This window comes from Cryptomeria japonica, chromosome 6 (genome assembly GCF_030272615.1).
Source record: "Cryptomeria japonica chromosome 6, Sugi_1.0, whole genome shotgun sequence".
Taxonomy (NCBI): Eukaryota; Viridiplantae; Streptophyta; class Pinopsida; order Cupressales; family Cupressaceae; genus Cryptomeria; species Cryptomeria japonica.
This window is the reverse complement of record NC_081410.1, coordinates 683,404,096-683,425,177: the sequence shown is the minus strand read 5'-3', so window position 1 is coordinate 683,425,177 and position 21,082 is coordinate 683,404,096. Positions and strand designations below refer to the sequence as shown.

At 37.5% G+C, this 21,082-nt stretch overlaps 1 protein-coding gene, 2 non-coding genes and 1 pseudogene across 3 annotated transcripts; 1 reads left to right on the top strand and 3 right to left on the bottom strand.

Moving 5' to 3' along the window:
- The first annotated feature begins 10,448 nt into the window (after window positions 1-10,448).
- On the top strand, window positions 10,449-12,971 carry LOC131031429 (photosystem II CP43 reaction center protein-like; annotated as a pseudogene).
- A 95-nt stretch (window positions 12,972-13,066) lies between these two features.
- TRNAS-UGA (transfer RNA serine (anticodon UGA)) lies at window positions 13,067-13,153 on the bottom strand. Its single transcript has one exon. It is a non-coding gene; the product is annotated as a tRNA-Ser (tRNA).
- Window positions 13,154-14,033: 880 nt separating this feature from the next.
- Window positions 14,034-14,107, bottom strand: TRNAM-CAU (transfer RNA methionine (anticodon CAU)). The gene has a single exon. It is a non-coding gene; the product is annotated as a tRNA-Met (tRNA).
- A 566-nt stretch (window positions 14,108-14,673) lies between these two features.
- LOC131031422 (photosystem I P700 chlorophyll a apoprotein A2-like) lies at window positions 14,674-15,732 on the bottom strand. The gene has a single exon (XM_057962538.2). It carries the CDS (start codon window positions 15,730-15,732, stop codon window positions 14,674-14,676), a length of 1,059 nt encoding a protein of 352 aa, XP_057818521.2.
- Between the last annotated feature and the right edge of the window lie 5,350 nt (window positions 15,733-21,082).

The following is a 21,082-nucleotide window of genomic DNA, read 5'->3' as shown; positions in this document are numbered from 1 at the left end:
CTTAGGAAACTCTGTGCTTAATGTTATTGTTGCCTCTTGTGCTTCTGATTCCCCTTTGGTAATGGTAAGATTGCCTTTGACAGGTGTAGAGGAGGATTCTTCTCCGAATTTCTCAGATAAAACCTTTATCATTTATGTAGCTTTTCTTGTAGCTTTTCTCCTAACTTCTTGATGAAGTCATTGATCTGATGGGTGATAGGTCGGTGTAGCTCCCATACTACTTTACCGATTGAGGGAAAGAACTTCTCAAAGTAGAAAAACATACATACAAGTAGTGAACCGAACTTTAGTGTATTTGTCAAGTTGTTCTTCTTTGGCTTCCTTATTGTGTTCAAGTTCTCAAACAAGTTCTTCAGTAGTACTTCACACAAGTCTACTTTCATTCCCTTCTTCACTATTTTGTAGGCCAAGTCAACTGCAGCACATGGTACACTATTTTCCCTTGCAGATTGGAAGAAACAGTAACCAATTACTCTTATTGCAAACTTGAGTTCTGCATCAGTGACATTATTCAATTTCAGTCCTCGGTAATCAGATTCTACTCCAGTTACACTGATTAGCTCCTTTTGTGATATCATTTTCTATGCTCGTGCATGATCATAGATGGGATACCCGGTGATCAGGTGAATGACTTCCTTAGTGATCTTGAACAGTTTCTCCTGTAGCCACATGAAATCATCATGTACTTTGCTCAAGACAAACTTAACCCACTGGGGTTTGAACACATGGGGATAGACTAGGGCTTCAGTTAATCCCTTGATTTTGATATGCTCAAACTTGCTATCCAGTTTGCCATCAGTGCAAAGTTCATCAAATGTGTCACTAATCTTGACATGACCGAGTTCCTCAACACGGAATTTGGTGAAGAATCTAACATCTTGTACTAACAAGACACGATCTGAGATGAGTGAAAATGCAGTTTTGTCATCCGGTTCAGAGGCAACTTTGGGAGTTAAAGAATATTTCAGTGAGGGCTTCTCCACATTTTCGACAACTATGGGGTCTTGGATCTTGCTCGCCATGGTAGGTTTCAGGTAAGATTTTGACAAATTATCCTTAGGGTTTACAAACGACGGACGCTTCACACTCGGTAGATAATAGCAATTTGACTAGATCAAAAACCAACTAAACAGTGAATAGATTTGATGTAAATACTCGAAATTCGCTTTGAATGAAGTTTGATCGCTTTGATTCGCTCTGCTCTACTTCTCGAAAACTTGGTGAATGAAAATGACAGCAAAAACACTTTTAAGTACTCAAAAATACCTCATCGGGCTCCGTGCAAGTTAGGTCAAGACATTAAATGCACTCGGTTCACCCTTTACCGATTTACTCCTTTTTCTCTTTTAACCGAGTAACCAACTTTCCTTTATTAACCTACTTGACAGGTTTCATGTATACACCGACTTGACAGGTTTCCTGTATAGTATATAAACTAGCTAATTGCATCTTAACTATGTAGATTTTGAATTTTGTACATAATAGAATAGGAACTGTTATGATTTAACCTTTAGAGAATGCAGTCCCTTCATACCTTTTCCTGACTAATTTGAAATAGGTGCACCTAACTCGGTAGGTAAGGTGCTTTCTTCATCTAACGTAATTTCCTTCTTTTTCCAAATCATCTTCAATTTTTCTTTTATCTCTTCAATGTCTCTTCTAGGTTGATCTCTGCAATCTCCAGCTAAATGTCCAACTTTGTGACAATGAAAACATGCCATACTAGGATTTCTCCATGATCTCCGGTTGTTCATTCCAAACCTTATAAAACAGTTGGCACTAATATGTCCATTTCTTCCACAACATTCACACCATATCGTTGTATTATAATCCCATGGTACTGCTGCATATTATCAGTAAGGATCTGTGTGAGTTCGGTAACCTCTAGTGTTTGCTCGGTGTGGATACCGCATGTAGTTCTTTTGCTTAGACCAGCACTCCTCGGTACTATGTCCATATCTATTGCAGTTTTTACAAAACCCTTTGAATTTTGCCTTCTGATAATTGTTAACAGACTTTGTCCTACATTGATTAGATGTGTGACCATATTTATTGCAATTGTAACAATATCCATTAGGCTTAGTGATATTCGGTTGCTTACCTTTTCTGATCTGGCATATGTTGGCAATATGACCTTGATTTCCATAGTAGTAGCAAATAGGCTTCTTCCTTTTGATGTTATTCCTGTTTCCAACTTGCTTTGATGATTCTCCTCTCTCGGTAGTATGAATTCCTTTCTCAGTTGATTCTTTTCCTTTGTAACTGAGTCCTCCTTCTTTGTAGGGTCTTCTTGAATTCAGTTGCTCATCCAACATCTTTGATGCTTCATAACTTTTCTCCAATGTTTCTTTGGATTTCTTCTCTGTTTCAAGTTCACCAGTCAGCCTTGATACTTCAAGTTTCAATGATTGATCTGTCATATTTTGTGCATAACCTAATTGATCTGTCATATTTTGTTGAATACCAGTTAACCTTATGATTTCATCATCCTTATCAGATACTAGAGCTTCAAGTTATTGTTTCTCCCTTTGTAGATCTCTTGCTTTATCCTCAGCTATCCTTAATGCATCTAGATTTTCAGTCATCTATGTACTGAAATGTTCATGTTCTCTTTTCATTGCTTTTAGTTGATCAGCCAATTCTTTGTTCTTTTCTTTCAACATTCCAATCATTTCTTCAGTCTCTTCAGATATATTGTTCTTAGATGATGTCTCGATTTGTTCCATTAGCTCTTGAGAATCCTGCAAGTCATCAGATAATCTTCTCCTTACTTTCAGAGATTTTTACATTTGCCTCTGCATGTCTGCAATCACTTGATTTGCATTATCTAGCTCTTCTTGTAGATACACGATCCTCCAAGATTGTTTGTAGCCTTCCATTGATAAGATCTTTCTCTTTAGGTAGTTAAACCCTTTTCCAAGATTCAAGCTCTGATACCAATTGTAGGCCCAATATGGAAAGCTAATGTACTGAGAGGGGAGGGGTGAATCAGTACTCCAAAAATTTTCTTTACTAATAACCTTATTGTTATGCATAAACAGAATAGTGCAGTAACATAAAATAAAGTTAAAACAAACAGATAACAATCATACATGATTCACTCCATAACACATATATTTTGGTCACGCAGAAACTCTTGGTTAGAGAGAAAAACTGCGGTGGGGATGGCACCCACAACTTCACTACTGCAATAATAAAGATTGCTCAATTAGAGCTACATTTAGCTATTTTTGATAGCTTACCCTGTTAGGAGTAACAAGATCTGTTAGATCTACCTTACTAAAGGATTTTACAACACTATATAAATGTTGCACCTGGTTAAAGGATTTACAATTTATAGACTTGGTTAGAGTCTTTTACCTTGTTAAAGGTTTCTCTTACAACTTCAAAATATTACAAGAGAATCATTACAAATATCTGCAACTTTGCATCTGAAATGCTATAGCATATTATATGTGCTCAGAATAAGATTACCTAGCTTGTAGCATACCTCAGTAACCCATATTGTAACTCGATAAACCCTTCTGTTTACTCTGTTCTTTGACTATTCATTGATAACCTTCTCGGTGACCTCTCTGTGTCTCTGTAACAATCTTCCTTCATGCATACACACACATGCATTCATACATATTCATCCACACATATTTTTCTCTTCCCATGCTGTATAAATAGATCTCTTACAACAGTGATCTAATTCATTGCTTCGATCTTACAAAAAGATTCCTCAAATGAATAACTAAACAAGATATTTCATTGGTTAGATTGACCTTGCAATCAAACATAATCTTCTAGTGCAATTTCCAATGTAAAAAAGGTTAGATGTGCCTTGATCTTGTAACACGTTTTCATGTGCATGTCCAGGTTCAATGTATCTGGTAAAACGTTTCACTCGGTGAATATCAACTCGGTGAGTTAACTTTATTGCTTGGTAGCCATGAAACAATACTCGGTAAACAACTTGATGAATACTGCGTTTTGTGACTGCTTTCTTCTATAAGTGACTAGACTATTCATACCGACTTCTTTGTGTGTACCGGCTGCATGATTCAGTAATACTAACTGACTAGAATATATAGTATGACTTTGAATATAAAACTAATGGTAGTTTGATAAGTAGTAACAATAGTTGCAAGTGCAGATTAAACAAAAAAAAACATGGGATGCTCAGTGCCACGATGAAGGGAGGATTGAGAATCACCTCAACAAGGTCATCAACTTGGTCTTTGTTTCAAATTATCACTTTTGTAAAAGTTACTTATGTCACTTATTGTAACCACAAGTTAAAATTTGAACTTCACTCTTGTAAAAGTTAGGTAAATCCTAACTTGCCTTCAAAAGGGTAGTTATTTTAAGTAGTCACTTGGGTAGTTCTATTAAGTGAATACCCCAGTTGGTTATTCTAAGCATTGGCTTAGGTAGTTATCCCAAGTGATTAAGTTAGGTAGTTATTTTAAGTGATTCTTCTAGGTAGTTATCCTAAGTAGTTACACAAAGTAGTTACCTAAGGTGGTTATTCAAAGTGGTTATGAGTTGGTTATCAAGGTAGTTATTCTTTCAAGCCTATAAATGCAAGGCTTTATCATTTGTAAAGGGGAGACTCTTATAGAAGGGAAAATGAAGGAGAACTTTTGGTTTTTACATTTTTGCACACAATGCTTTTGAACTTGTATATTTTCAAGAGAATAATTTAGAATGCATTGAGTTCGTATGTCTTGAATGTATTCATAATTTATTATTACTAATTTCTCCTATGTTAAAATTAGTAATCAATTTTGTGTATTGGTGCAATCCATTGGTTTTCAATTCCAAAATATATGCATTTTGATGAAACATATCATTTCCTGGTATCCTGAAATGTGTGTGTTAGTATAGCTTATTTCTTCATATGTTGAGATTTGTTGTCTTTTTTTCATCAACATCACATATCTAAAACATATCTCATGCTTAAAACCCTTTTGTAATTGTTATTAATTGTGAATCTCAAATGGTATTCATATGTCTGTTATTAGAGTTTTTGTTATTTACCTTTCTTTAGTTTAGTTTTGTCTCCTTTTTGTACTTTCAGGTAAAAAGTACATAACAATCCTAAAAACCCTCATCATATGAGGGAGCTACCCCTCTAAAACGTAGAGGAAGATTTCAGGTTGATTGTAATCTCTCCAACTCTTGGTACGATTATCACTGCTCTTCAGGCGAACATGGTCAATTCTAAAGAGAATTCATAGTCACAAATTTGTTTACCAACAAAGTTTTAGCGCATGTGAGTGGGATTTTAGCACATATAGAGAAGTTTAGTGCTTGTGATATTTGTATTAGCACATTTGAGTAGGAAGATATGAAATTTATTTTGTATGAATTAATTTATATATTTTTTATTCGGATGAATTGAGATATGGGTCTGATTGCTCAAATTTCTTGATATGGATCCAGATATGGGTCTCTGATATGATTTTATAATATGGTTCTTGATATGAGTCATGATATGAGTCACGATATGGATCACTGATATGGGTCACTTAATGGGTCATAATATGGGTCATTGATATGGGTCACGATATGGGTCACTGGATATGTATTTTTGATATGTTTCTCTGATCTTGATGTTGATGTGGTGATATGATGTATGATATGATGTTCTGATATGATTTGCTAATATGATTTACTAATATGATGTCTGATATGTTGTTTGGATATGATTCACTGATCATTGGTGGATAGAGATATTATGGACAGATATGGATTATCATCTCTATTGGATATGCCCCAGTATATGATTAACCGGGGTCTACTAACAACTTTGGCAGAGAGGTGGTATAGTGACACCAACACCTTCCATCAGGCGACGAGGGAGATGATAGTGACACATAAGGATGTGTAGACAAAATTGTGGATTCCTGTTGTTGGTGACCTTCTTCCATATGAGCATATGGAGGAGGGTGGTACTAAGGCTTTGCGATGAGTATTTTAGGATGAGAAGATTAGTGGATATGAGATCTCATGGCAAGAGATAGCAGATAGTTATGCACCACTACCTTCAGTTCTTGCAGGTTTTATTGGATGAGTCTTGTGTCCCAACCGTAGGTCGAAGGGAATGGCAGTGAGATGGGGACTAGTGTTGGAGCACATGGTGATGGAGGGTAGGATATTTGTCTGGGGGTCATGCATGTTAGCTCATTTTTGTAGAGAGCTCCCTCGAGTGGTGTACCTAGAGCACATAAGCTTATCAGCAGGGATTACATTGCTACAAATATGGGCCTGGGAGCACATAACGGTTATGTTGGCATTTGATCATTTGAACTAAACTGGTAATGTGTGCAACCGGTATATGTTTGTTGTGCATAGAGATTAGAATTATGTATGATGACTATTTTGTATGTTTTCATTGATGGAAACTATGTTTCTTTAAGCCATCTAAGTCCTATAGTTCAACTTGCAAGGCTTAACCGGTTATCAGAGACAGTTTTTATCATAACTAGTTATTAGGACTTCAATCGGTAAAAGACTGACAGTCTTATATTCCGACAACCGGTACGTGAAAATTATGAAGATTGAGATGATGTGGTTTTGCAGAAGCATTGAAGACTATCAGATGAAGATATTTTCGTGACTGCGCATACTGAATCGACCAGGTGAATGAGATTTGATTGACAGAACAGATTAGTTGATGGAGACTTAACCGGTAGTGATGAAAATCACTCAGATTGGTACAACGACACAGAATTGGATTTGTTATGTCGGTGGCTAACATAACTAAAGTGTGCAATACAAGATTGTTTAGATGCATTGAACTTAGGAAATTGTAACAAGGTTCTAGCTGACCTTATGATGATTTTAAATGTGTGATGAAGTATGAAAAGATATATATGAGCTTGATAGTGTAAAAGATTATGAGTGAATTTTATATTTCTGATAGTGTGAAGATCAGAGGAGTTGAGAGATGAAGTCTATATGATGTTGTAATATTCTGAAGTGGATCTTATCAGACATTTAAGGTGCTATACTAAGATCATTTGTACTTGTTGACTCCCTAACAGTTGCAACAAGAAAATCCTCTTACAAGGTCACTCCTAATAGGGTGTAGTCAGATCCTAATAGGTCTGATCATTAGATCCTCTAACCAAGTGACACAATAAATTGTGTTTGAAAATCCGAGTAACTTGGGTAGCTCCTAGCAGGGCCGATCCTCATAGACCTTTTTTTTTAAGCTCTTAACCAGGCTTAGACACTTCTAACAAGGTGTGCCCCTAATCGGGTGTTGTAGACCATAACCGGTTAGATCTCTATACTGCAGATAGTGGATCTTGTGGGTACTAACTCCCATTGTGGTTTTTCCCATTTGGGTTTCCCACATATAAACTCTTGTGTCATGTGGTTTATGCTTTATGTGGTGATTGCATACTTGGTGTTATTTCTTACATGCCTATTGAGTTTTAAGTTGGTGAAATTGTTATTCAGATTTGTATTGTTTTTACTATCACTAATTCACCCCCCCCCCTCTTAATGCCTTATAAGTTCATCAATTGGTATCAGAGCCTAACTTCCTTAAGTCTTAACCGCTTGGCAAGGATCTCTAATCCTAAGGAAAATATGGGTGAAGGAATGAGTTACAGAGAAATGACTAAGGAACTTGTTGGAACCAAGGGAGAGATAGAAACCCTAAGAGGCAAGTACAAGACATCACTAGCTAAAAGGAAAGAACTGACCGAACAATTGTTGGAGATCTCTGGCAGCAGTTCTTCAGATAAGCCAAAAATTGATGCACTGGTTGAAGAAGTGGAGAATCTAAATGGTGAGAAGACTAATCTAAGAAGAGAGCTGGAAGCACTTACAATCTGGATGAGTGAGGAACTTGAAGCTAGAAGAAAGGCTAAAGATCAGATATGAGATAAAGAGCATGAAATATTTAAGATTAAGCAAGAGAATGCAGCTTTGTATGAACATTGATATGAGGAGAAAGAAGAAAAAGAAGCATTGCAGTGAGATCTTGAAATGGCAATGTCTCTTAGAGAGACCCTCATGAAAAGAAATACAACAAGAGTTTCTCTATGCTTAATTAATAGATCCAATCTCAGAGGATGAAAGGTGATACATCTGGGTTAGGATACAATACATCTCAGAAGGGAGAACCTTCTGATACCAAGAGAAATATGCATGAAGGTAAAATAGCTCCTAAGGCTCAGAAGCCTACCGGTAAGAAATCTTGCAAACCTATTTGTTTTAATTGTCATAAACCAGGACATACTACTAATGTTTGTAGAAGCAAATATGATGCTAATATTGGTTATAGACCTAATACTAGATATGTGCCTAGGAAATTTGAAGGTTACTGTTATACATGCAACATGTATGGGCATAGATCTATTGAATGCAGGTATGGAGCTAATTATCCAATGCCTCATATGAATCCAAGAACTAATGGTGATTGGAGAAGGAATTTCACTGACCGGAGAGGCACTAATTGGCAAAGACCCTATTTTAACCGGTCTAGTCCTTATGAGATGGAGAAGAGAGTCAATGTGATTTGTTCAATCTGAAACAATTTTGGACATGTGGCAATAAACTGCAGAAGAAGAACAAGTAGATTAATGCAGGACCTTGGAGATCATCTGGAATGGCATGTTATCATTTCAACAAACTGGGACACATTGCCAAGTTTTGCAGAACACAGAAGAACCAACCGGTGAATCATCTTGTAGACCGGAAAGGAAAGCAGAAAGTTGATATTGAAGAAACCAAAGCTGAAATGAATAGAACCTGGAAGAAGAAGAGTGATGAAAAACCATCCGAGGAATCAAATTCTTCACCTAATGTGGAGAATCCATCTTCGGCAAACTAAGTTGTTTCTACAACTTGGGGTGAGCTTATTGTCAAATCTTGAGATGAACCCTTGGATGATGTACTGTAAGTTAAATCTGCATATTTTGATGTTTTGATATGTTTTTGAATCATAACCGGCAAATATCATTGATTTTTTTCTACCGGTAATATGATTTAGTGTATTTTAAGGTGTTTTAGGGTTTTGTCAATTAATGCATTTATTATGGTAGAGAAATTGCAAATAAAAGGAACATTTTGAATTTCATTTGTCACTTTGCGATCTTGAGTAAATTGGGTGAGCGAGAAGAGAAGAGAAAAGTTTGTGCTAGCAGCATTCAAACCATTTACTAGCAATCTGAAGTGATCAAAGTGAAGTTTGAATCGGTGATCGAGTATTGAAAGTTTTTTATGGTTGGAAACCCTAGTACCGAAGCAGAAAAGGTATTTATATGAGAAATTCTATAATTTTCTTGGTGATTTGCATATTCAAAATAGATACACCTCATCTTGTTGATGTGATCGAGAGGGCAAGACCAGAATTTAAAAGACATCCATATAAGTCTGAGGAAACAGACCTTGTTGGTGCCCTATCCTGTGTGTTGAATGGAGTTTTACATGTAGAAGATGTAAGATCCTTTTATCATTGCAAACTTGAGGACATGGGTGTGATTGCTATTTATAATCAATACAAATATTTATGTGATGAGAAAGGGATATTGAAAGAACAGTTTAGAAGCATCGTTGACAAAGGGTTTCATCATGCGATCAATTTCATTGATGATTTTGATGATGGGTTAGTGAGATTTGTTTTAAGCCAGATTCATGATTAGTTCATGTGGCCGGATAGACCTCAGAAGATTAAAAAGGAAGAAATCCATGCAGTAATTGGAGTCTGCTCAACTGGTGAAGTGCCATTGTTGAGGTCAGTGCCTAAAAATGATGTTGAGAAGCTAAAAGGATCTAGATGGGATAGAAGAGCCATGATTGTGAATGATATTAATGACCCTGCAGTTAAATTTGCATCAATGGTAATTGGTTATAGAATCTTCTATTCAAGAAAAATGAATAGTATATAGGCAACAACAATACACAATGCATACCAAATGGTAAAGGAGAATGTAGAATATGATCTTACAGAAGCATTAAGGAGCCAATTAATGGAAAATCCAGAAGCTATGAAGAAGGACAAGAAGCTAAGATTTAAATTTAGGCAACTAATTTTGGGATTATTTTTCTATTTTTAAAACTTTTTCCCTGGTATTGGAGATGTTCAGTGGATAATCAGTTCCCCTGCCCTACTACAGATGAAGAAGAGTATTAGGATGCTGAAAGACAAGTTTTATGATGTTTCATGGGGATATTTCAAGAAATTTCAAAAGAAAATGCATGCTAGGGAACGCATACTGGCAGAAGTAGTCAATCGGTATGAGGATTCCATTTGTTTTCTGGTAGACACAGATACATGCATGATGGAGGTTGTGATTCCCAGGACCACATGGGTAATGCCCATGGGATATGAAGTAGACAAAGATCTACTCATTGCTTATGCTGATCATTTGCTAGAGCAATCGGTCGATACCACCGCTAAAATGTTTGGAACCTATAAGGAGAAATTACTTCTATTACACTCTATGACTATAGCCCTTGGAAAGTCTTCCAAAGAGGAACAAACTTTATTTGATATTATGGATGACTGGCTACGCAGAGACCGTTTTGTTTTTGTGGGTTGGTCCGGTCTATTGCTTTTTCCTTGTGCTTATTTTGCGCTAGGCGGATGGTTCACGGGTACAACTTTTGTGACTTCGTGGTATACTCATGGATTGGCCAGTTCCTATTTGGAAGGTTGTAATTTTTTAACTGCTGCAGTTTCTACGCCTGCTAATAGTTTAGCACATTCTTTGCTGCTATTATGGGGTCCTGAAGCACAAGGAGATTTTACTCGTTGGTGTCAATTAGGTGGTCTATGGGCTTTCGTTGCTCTTCATGGTGCTTTTGGTCTAATAGGCTTCATGCTACGCCAATTTGAACTTGCTCGATCTGTACAATTACGACCTTATAATGCAATTGCGTTCTCTGCTCCGATTGCTGTTTTTGTTTCCGTATTCTTGATCTATCCATTAGGCCAGTCTGGTTGGTTTTTTGCGCCTAGTTTCGGCGTAGCAGCTATTTTCTGATTTATCCTCTTTTTTCAAGGTTTTCATAATTGGACCTTGAATCCATTTCATATGATGGGAGTTGCCGGAGTATTGGGTGCTGCTCTTCTATGTGCTATTCACGGTGCTACCGTGGAAAATACTTTATTTGAAGATGGTGATGGTGCAAATACATTCCGTGCTTTTAACCCAACTCAAGCCGAAGAGACTTATTCTATGGTCACTGCGAACCGTTTCTGGTCTCAAATTTTTGGGGTTGCTTTTTCCAATAAACGTTGGTTACATTTCTTCATGTTATTTGTGCCGGTGACCGGTTTATGGATGAGTGCCATTGGAGTAGTTGGCCTAGCTCTAAACTTACGTGCTTATGATTTTGTTTCTCAGGAGATTCGTGCAGCGGAAGATCCTGAATTTGAAACTTTTTATACAAAAAATATTCTTTTGAACGAAGGTATTCGTGCTTGGATGGCGGCTCAGGATCAGCCTCATGAAAACCTTATATTCCCTGAGGAGGTTCTACCCTGTGGAAACGCTCTTTAATGGAACTCTAACTTTAGCTGGTCGTGACCAAGAAACCACTGGTTTCGCTTGGTGGGCTGGTAATGCCCGACTTATTAATTTGTCAGGCAAATTACTTGGGGCTCATGTGGCTCATGCCGGATTAATTGTATTCTGGGCTGGAGCAATGAATCTATTTGAAGTGGCTCATTTTGTACCGGAAAAACCTATGTATGAACAAGGATTGATTTTACTTCCCCATCTAGCGACTCTAGGATGGGGAGTCGGTCCTGGTGGGGAAATCGTGGACACTTTTCCCTATTTTGTATCCGGGGTACTTCACTTTATTTCTTCTGCAGTTTTAGGCTTCGGTGGTATTTATCACGCACTAATTGGACCCGAAACTTTAGAAGAATCTTTTCCATTTTTTGGTTATGTATGGAAAGATAGGAACAAAATGACCACAATTTTAGGTATTCACCTAATCTTGCTAGGTGTTGGTGCTTTTCTCCTAGTGTTTAAGGCTTTGTATTTTGGTGGCATATATGATACTTGGGCTCCCGGCAGTGGAGATGTAAGAAAAATTACGAACCTTACGCTTAACCCAAGTACTATATTTGGTTATTTACTCAAATCCCCTTTTGGAGGGGAGGGATGGATTGTTAGCGTTGACAATCTAGAAGATCTAATTGGAGGACATGTGTGGTTAGGTTCCATTTGTATCTTCGGTGGTATCTGGCACATCTTAACAAAACCTTTTGCATGGGCTCGCCGCGCGTTTGTATGGTCCGGAGAAGCTTACTTATCCTATAGTTTGGCGGCTCTCTCTGTCTTTGGTTTCATTGCTTGTTGTTTTGTTTGGTTTAACAATACAGCTTATCCCAGTGAATTCTATGGACCTACCGGCCCAGAGGCCTCTCAAGCACAAGCATTTACTTTTCTAGTTAGAGACCAACGTCTTGGAGCTAGTGTGGGGTCTGCCCAAGGGCCTACTGGTTTAGGTAAATATCTTATGCGTTCTCCTACTGGAGAAATTATTTTTGGAGGGGAAACGATGCGTTTTTGGGATCTTCGTGCTCCCTGGTTGGAACCTCTAAGAGGTCCTAATGGTTTGGACCTGAGTAAGCTGAAAAAAGACATACAACCTTGGCAAGAACGACGTTAAGCAGAATATATGACTCATGCTCCTTTAGGTTCTTTAAATTCTGTGGGTGGTGTAGCTACCGAGATTAATGCGGTCAATTATGTCTCACCTCGAAGTTGGTTAGCCACCTCTCATTTTGTTCTAGGATTTTTCTTTTTCGTAGGTCATTTGTGGCATGCAGGAAGAGCTCGTGCAGCTGCAACAGGATTTGAGAAAGGAATTGATCGTGATTTTGAACCTGTTCTTTCCATGACCCCTCTTAATTAAACCAGAGATAAAACTAGATATTATCTTTATTGAAAGGCGGGATAGTTATATCCTTTGTCATTATTCTTCCAGCTTAATCCTTGTTGCTCGGCTATAGAATATAGCCGAGCATTTTTTTGGTACTTAACTAAGTTCTATCTAGGATTTTTCTTTTTTGTAAGTTAGGTTTAGTTGTTCGACGAACAAAAGGAGAGAGAGGGATTCGAACCCTCGATAGTTTTTGAACTATACTGGTTTTCAAGACCAGAGCCATCAACCACTCGGCCATCTCTCCCGAATTAGCATAACTCATTTTATGCTGACAGATAATATCTGTCTATAGGGCTATCAGTGATATATATATATATATATATCATGATGATAAAAATAAAATTGATTCTTTTATACTAAAAGAAAAATTTGAGAATTTCGATTTATTTATGATCAAATAAAAATCCGTAGTGCATTTTACTCAAAATTGACCGGATAGGGATCGAATGGTATAGCCTTTTGAATCTGTTGGAAACTTTTTAAGATCACAACCATGACTATTGCATTCCAATCGTCTGTGTTTGCATTAATTGCAATTTCAACTCTACTAGTGATTGGTGTACCTGTCGCACTTGCCTCTCCTAATGGTTGGTCAAGTAACAAAAATGTACTATTTTCAGGCGTATCATTATGGATTGGATCAGTCTTTTTAGTAGGTATTCTAAATTCTTTCATATCTTAAGATATGTTTTAAGATCTTTTGGGTTTCAAATTTCCCTCTCCCCCCTCTCTAGGGGGCATCATAAATTATTCACAAGGGAATTTACGATAAATTTGAAAAAACCAGGTAATGAGAGTACTCAAGGGAGAGGTTTTTTTTATTAGTATGATTGATAATTGATCAATCAGTCTATTCAAATTGAAAAATTGACCTACATAGAATGGTAATATATGGGTATATATTATACCCATATATCGAGTCAAATGCGGGTATGGTTGAATGGTACAATTTCTCCTTGCCAAGGAAAAGATGCGGGTTCGATTCCCGCTACCCGCCCATCTGTAGTATAGAATAGAATTATGAATTAGTTATTCGTTTAGTCATATTTTTTATCTTCTTTATACATAAGGCCAAGATAAATGGGATGAACCATCCTTTTTGGATATAAAAACTTATTGTGTCTTTGCGGAGACGGGATTTGAACCCGTGACTTCAAGGTTATGAGCCTTGCGAGCTACCAAACTGCTCTACTCCGCGCTATCCCCTCATATTACCTTTGTTATAATACCCCAAAATGGGTACATCGAGCAATCCCTTGGGTATGCTATTCTCCCTCCTATATAGGGAGGGAGGATAGCATAATAATAACTTTAAGCAATTTTTTTGAACCTACCAACTCGATTTGGTTACCCCAGCCAACAAACATGCGTGAGCCATTTCACGGATTATATATCCGGATAATTCAAAGTCTCTATAATTGGCTCTGGGTCTTCCAGTCTTCAAACAACGTCGACGAAGACGTGTAGGTGCACTATTACGCGGTAGAGATTGTAATTTTCTATAAATATCCAATTTATCATCCAGTGATGAGACTTCGCTCATCTCTTTTTTCAAAGATTGGCGAAGCAAATTATATTTCCTTTCCAATCTTTGTTTCTTTTTCTCTCTTTGAATGAGACTTTTTCTTGCCATAATGATTCAGCTAGTTTATATAAATAATATAGATCAAATTTGAGATGGAGAAGTATTACGTGGATTACTCTTTCTTTTTATGCATAGAGATTAGATAGAAAATCTAAATATTAGAATAAAATGAAAAAGAATTAACCGAATTTGCCTAATGTAGAGGCGATTAAAAAAGCTGCATAGGTGAATATATAGCCTACAGAAAAGTGAGCTAATCCAACTAATCGCGCTTGAACAATGGAAAGAGCTACCGGCTTATCCCTCCATCGAACTAAATTAGCCAAAGGTGTGCGTTCATGAGCCCATGCAAGAGTTTCAATCAGTTCTTGCCAATATCCACGCCAAGAAATAAGAAACATAAATCCAGTAGCCCAAACAAGATGCCCAAATAAGAACATCCACGCCCATACAGATAAACTGTTCATACCAAAAGGATTGTATCCATTAATTAGTTGTGAAGAATTTAACCAAAGATAATCTCTTAACCATCCCATTAAATAAGTGGAAGACTCATTAAATTGAGCTACATTTCCCTGCCATAAGGTAATATGCTTCCAATGCCAATAGAAAGTAACCCATCCAATGGTATTCAACATCCAGAAAACTGCTAAATAAAAAGCATCCCAGGCCGAAATATCGCAAGTACCGCCCCGTCCCGGACCATCGCAAGGAAAACTATAACCAAAATCTTTCTTATCAGGCATTAGCTTAGAACCGCGCGCATCTAAAGCACCTTTTACTAAAATCAATGTAGTTGTATGCAAACCTAGAGCAATAGCATGATGAACCAAAAAGTCTCCGGGACCAATTGTTAAGAACAGTGAATTTTTATTATCGTTAATAGCACTCAACCAACCGGGTAACCATAGGCTTTTGCCAGCATTGAATGTTGGATCATTTGCTGAAGATAAGAGTACATCAAAACCATATAAGGTCTTACCATGAGCAGATTGTATCCATTGAGCAAATATGGGTTCAATCAAGATTTGCTTTTCTGGAGTACCAAAAGCGAGCATAACATCGTTATGAACATAAAGTCCCAAGGTATGAAAACCTAGGAATAAACTAACCCAACTCAAATGAGAGATTATGGCTTCCTTATGCTCCAACATTCTCGCCAATACATTATCCTTATTCTGTTCTGGATTATAATCTCTAATGAGAAATATAGCTCCATGAGCAAATGCCCCTGTCATAATGAATCCGGCAATGTATTGATGATGAGTATACAATGCAGCTTGGGTAGTAAAATCTTGTGCTATGAATGCATAGGCAGGTCTGAATTGTAGTGACCAGTAATAGCAAAGAAAGTGAGGAAAGAGGTGGAGGACTTTTTTGAATAGGCCGGATTCACTAAGGAATAGATAGTAGCAGCAAGAGCCAAACATGAGGCCAAACAAGGTGGAACTTCTAGTGTACCAACCAGTACCTCCACTGGTAAGGCAAGAGCACCCAAAGTAGCAGAAAAGAAGAAGGTAGAAGAAACAAAGGTAAAGCTTGCTAAATCCCAAAGAGGTAAACCCTCTAAAATACAATTTCAAAGGAAAGGTAAACCTATTGAACCTCCTCTTGTGCCTACCCAAACCAATAAAAGAAAGAAGGATTTGGCTCATAAACCGGTGACTGATGTAGAGGAGACAGAATCAGAAGAAGATAAGAGAGCACTAAGGGAAAGTGCTAAGAAAGAAAAGACTACTGGTAAAGGTAAAGCATCTAAGAAACTATTGACACTTTAAGATTCTTTCACTAGAATGGTTCAAATAATTAAGGAGTATGGGATATATAAAGTTTTGAACATATTGTTTACTCATCTGTCTGAAAGCCAACAAAGAGAAATTGAAGATGCAGTTATATTTAGTATGAACAATTTTATTAGATCCCTCATTGAATTACAAGGGAAAATTTTAGATGCTTTATATAATCTGATTAATGCTAGGTGGCAAGGGGCAATTGGCCTAGATAAAGAATTTATTGATTATACACTTAAACACTTTCAACTAGAAGCAACTAAAGAGGAAATTAAATAGATAAAGGTTAATACAAAAGCATTGTTCTGATCAAAGAAAAGATTAACAAGAATGCTTGTTGGAGAGACCAAATTAGTTCAAAAGGAGACTAAGACTTTGATGAAAAAGGCTTTAGGTCTCATCCCTGATGAAGAAGAGGAAAAAGATGAACAAGTTGAGCACAATAGTTCTCAAAAGCCAAAGTCAGAAGAACTTCCTGAAGGTATAAAGATCACAAATTTTGAACCAGGAACAAGTATATGTATGATGACCTTGTTGATACTAAACCAATAGATATAACAGATGATGATACAGGTGATGCTGATAATGTTCCTAACACTGCTGACAATGTAGATGTTTTTGAAGTTGATGTACAGATGTTTGAAACTTAGCAGGAATAGGAAGAAAACAAAGATGAAAAGAAAGTAGAAGACAAGTGCTCAGCAGAGCAACCGGTGAATACACAGTCAATAGAGAATCAGACTGCACCAGTCAATGTAAGTGCAGATGCAAATGTAAATGTTGCTACTGAGGATAATCAGAAGGATACAATTAATAAGGAAGAGGAAGCATCTGTGAAAGAACAGACTATTGAAAATCCGCAACCAGTCAAGGACACCACTAATGAATAGAAGACAGAAAAAGATAAGGAGGAAGAGAAAAAAACAGAGAAGGTGGAAGAGGAGAAGAGAATAGGAGAAATAAAAACAACTCCTAAGGTACCTCTTGAATCCAAATAGAAGAGAACAATAGTTGATGATGATGATGATGCTGACTCCGTGAGCATTCAAGGTCCTATTAATATGGAAAATTTGAGTTCTTCAGAGTTAATGGAGATTGCTACCGCAATGCAATCTCGTGCACAAAAGAAAAGATTGAAGGAACAACAAAGAGAAGCAGAGACTATAAGGACCGTTGATATTTTATCAAGTCTCCTACCAAAGACTGAGAGAGAACATTTGGCTACCCCTATTGCCAAACTTGGATAGTTAGTTGTTAATCCCGGTGAACAACTTAAAACCCTTGAAGAAGTTCCATACATTTCCGTTGAAAAGGATTACAAGAAGAAAAGGGGAGAATAGTTAATGGTTGAAATAGATAAAGGCAAGGTAGCCCTAACGGTGAATAAAGACATGTTGAAAACTGAATTGGAAACCGACTGTAAGGTTTTGCTACTATCTCCTATTTTTTACTATTTTGTGCCGACTTGAGAAAGAAGAGAGTTGATATTGAGAAGGAGATACAAAATTTAAGTGAAACATTCACACCGGTATAGGACTCAATAATCATTTTTGGTAAAAATATTGTTGATTTACAGCACCAGTTAGAGCTATATGAACATGAGCAAGTGAAACGGTTCAGATCACTTAAAGAACTCCAGACTCAACTACTTCCCAAAGTAGATATTCTTCAGAGAGAATTCACAGATTCAAAAGCAATTTTGGCTACTCTAGAGATTAGTACAGTTGATGCTATGGAGGATTTTGTAGCACAGATAATGACACATGTTGAGATTATCGAGATAGTGTTAAAAATTTGGGACAATGATCTAAAATAGTTGAAGTTTCATTCCAGTGATGTTTTCTTAAGAATTGCAATGTAAAGACCTTAACACTTTTATCTCTATATATATACATGCATTTTTGCTGACAAATTTTGATGTAATGTATGTATTTTACTTCTTTATTTGGCATTGTTGTCAAAGGGGGAGAAGAGTTAGTTTAGTCAGTCAAAATTTTGTATGTACTATTAAGGGGGTGTAATGATTTTTGTAACTACATGCAATTGCTAAGGGGGAGTGTATGTCATAAAGTCAATTTTTGTTTTGCACACTTGTTTGACAAAATTTTCCTAAGTGTTGCCATCAATGACAAAGGGGGAGATTGTTGGCATTTGATCATTTGAACTAAACCGATAATGTTGGCAACCAGTATATGTCTATTCTGCATAGAGATTAGATTTATGTGTGATGACTATTTTGTATGTTGTCATTGATGGCAACTATGTTTCTTTAAGTCAACTAAGTCCTACAGTTCAACCAACAAGGCTTAACCGGTTAGCAAAGATAGTTTTTATTAGAACTGGTTATCAAGGAGTGGTCGAGGTTTCTTGAATGATGTGCAATGATTGCTATGTAATCTAGTGATCATACTTGAACTGATTTGTTTGTAATCTCTATGAGATCTTAGGTTTGTGATGTGTTACCGACCTATTGTTTTGTTTATAAGGTCAATGAGTTGTTTTGTTGTAGTGTTGGTAATTTCGATTAAGTGTAAGAGTGATTGGTTGTTGAACTAGAAGGTGTGTCTACCGTATGTGTGAAGGAAGATAGGAGCATGAAAAGGATCTAATCAAGCAGAGTAGTTCTATTCACCAGATCAGCAAACCCCTATTGTTCTCTAACAATTACAATAGTCAAATCCCTTAACAGGGTAAACTCTAACAGGTATAGTGCTATTTAAATCCTCTAACCAAGTGATCCATTAGCTTGGATTCCAAACCTCTACTGAGGTTACTCCTAACAGGGTATTGCTTCTAATAGGGCATTATAGTCGATCCCTTAGCCGAGTGGTCCCTAATAGGATCTATTCTTAATAGGACTTGTTGTAAATCTTTAACAAGCTTGGCTCCTAACAGGGTGAACTTTAGAAGAGTTCAAAATACTTGTGGGTATTCATCCCCACTAGGGTTTTTCCCATTTGGGTTTCCACATCAAATTCATTGCGTCAAGTGGAGAATGTTTTTGTGGTTATGTTTGATAAGGTTAATTTGCTTAACTGCTAAATCCACTTAGGTATGATAAGATGACCGACAATAATTTGAAATATGCTTTTACTTTTGTCAGTAAAGTATTTGGATGTTTTCGTTAAATGGTTTGAGAGTTTCAAAGTTGTTTTACTGTTATTTTGATATGCCAGTCAAACTAGTATACGGTCAGTGATATTGCAATTTGTAGTTCACTGTTTGAACCACTTAGTTCTGAGATTGACTTGAGAGGTTGTTTTTGAGTTTGGTTAAAGTTTAGTCAAGTTTTCTATCTACTGATTCACCCCCCCCTCTCAGTAGTTGTATGGATCCTTATTGATTCATCATACCATCATGGTGTCAAGTACTCAATGATTTGGATACAGTCATCTGGAGACCATATTTGGATTGTGAGGCTTGGGTCGAGGGTGCACAAGAGATGCCATACACTTTTACATCATGGTATTTGATTGGTTGGACACCCTTCATCATTGAGAGATTCTTACACAACTGAGTATACCGACAGTATGGTCGACAACAGGGTATGCCACAGGGAGCCTTCGTATATGCTCATCACTAGTAGGATGTTGCAGAGTGGGGTCCTACCATCTCTTTGGATGCAACAATGTCAAAGTATTTGAGCCTTGGTATGCAAACTTGGGATTATGTGGCTAGGGCTATTGATCCTAGTATGACCGTGGAGTATTCATAGTTTTGGATATATCATGTAGTTCCACGTTTGTTTGATTCAATGGAGCCAGTGCTAGCTTTCGATGATGAGGATGAGGATGGGTGATGGTGGTGGTGGTGGTAAAGTTACGAGGGTTAGCTAAGAGATAGGGAGAGTAGTTCAAAGGAGGAGATCAAAGATCCTCCCTCCACCAATTACATGGACAAGGGTAGCAGGTACCTCTTCTCAGGTCCCTAGTCAGATTTGAGTTCCCATGCAGCAGTAGGATGCATAGATCGGGGCATTACAGGTCTTTGTTCAGTGGTTACAGGCACAGGTGGCACAACAGCAGAGCTAAATTGTAGCACAACAAATATAGATTGCCCAGCTGTAGACAAAGAGGGATACTGCACTTGAGTGGCAGGGTCGAGCAGAGGCCTTCATCGATAGCTTAGATAGAGCAGCAATAGGAGCCGCTCTTAGAGGCAATTTTAGAGAGATCCAGTACTCAGCCAAAGAGGTCAAGTACTATAGGCAATTATATGAGGATCTGTGTTACAAGCTAGGGTTGTCGTTGCAGCAAAAAATTGACTTGTCAATGCTTGATACAACCAATAGACTTATAGAATCCATAGGAGGTTGTTAAACCATGTCGTGAATCCCCACGAGGGACATTGGCCCACTACCAACAATCCCCCTCCCAACGTCACTCACCGCGACCTGTGTGAATCGAACCTATGACCAAGCTCTGATGCCACTTGTTACAAGCTAGGGTTGTTGTTGCACCAAACGATTGACCTGTTAATGCCCGATACAAGAACTAAACTTATAGAACCCACAGGAGGCTGTTAAACCATGTCATGAATCCCCACAAGGGAAGCTATCCCACTACCAACAATATAGTCCCTAGAGAGTGGAGAGCACTAATTTTTGCAATTGTGGCTGCTATGAGATTAGGACGAAGTCACACAGGACTGACAGTATGGGTGTGATGGGGCCATTATGATGAGACCCACCAGGCAGAGATCCTGGGGTAGGGACTGTTTATGGTGAAAATGGATAACAATAATAACAAAATTGAAAGGCTAAATGAATTCAACCACCAAACCCTAGCCTAACAACAAC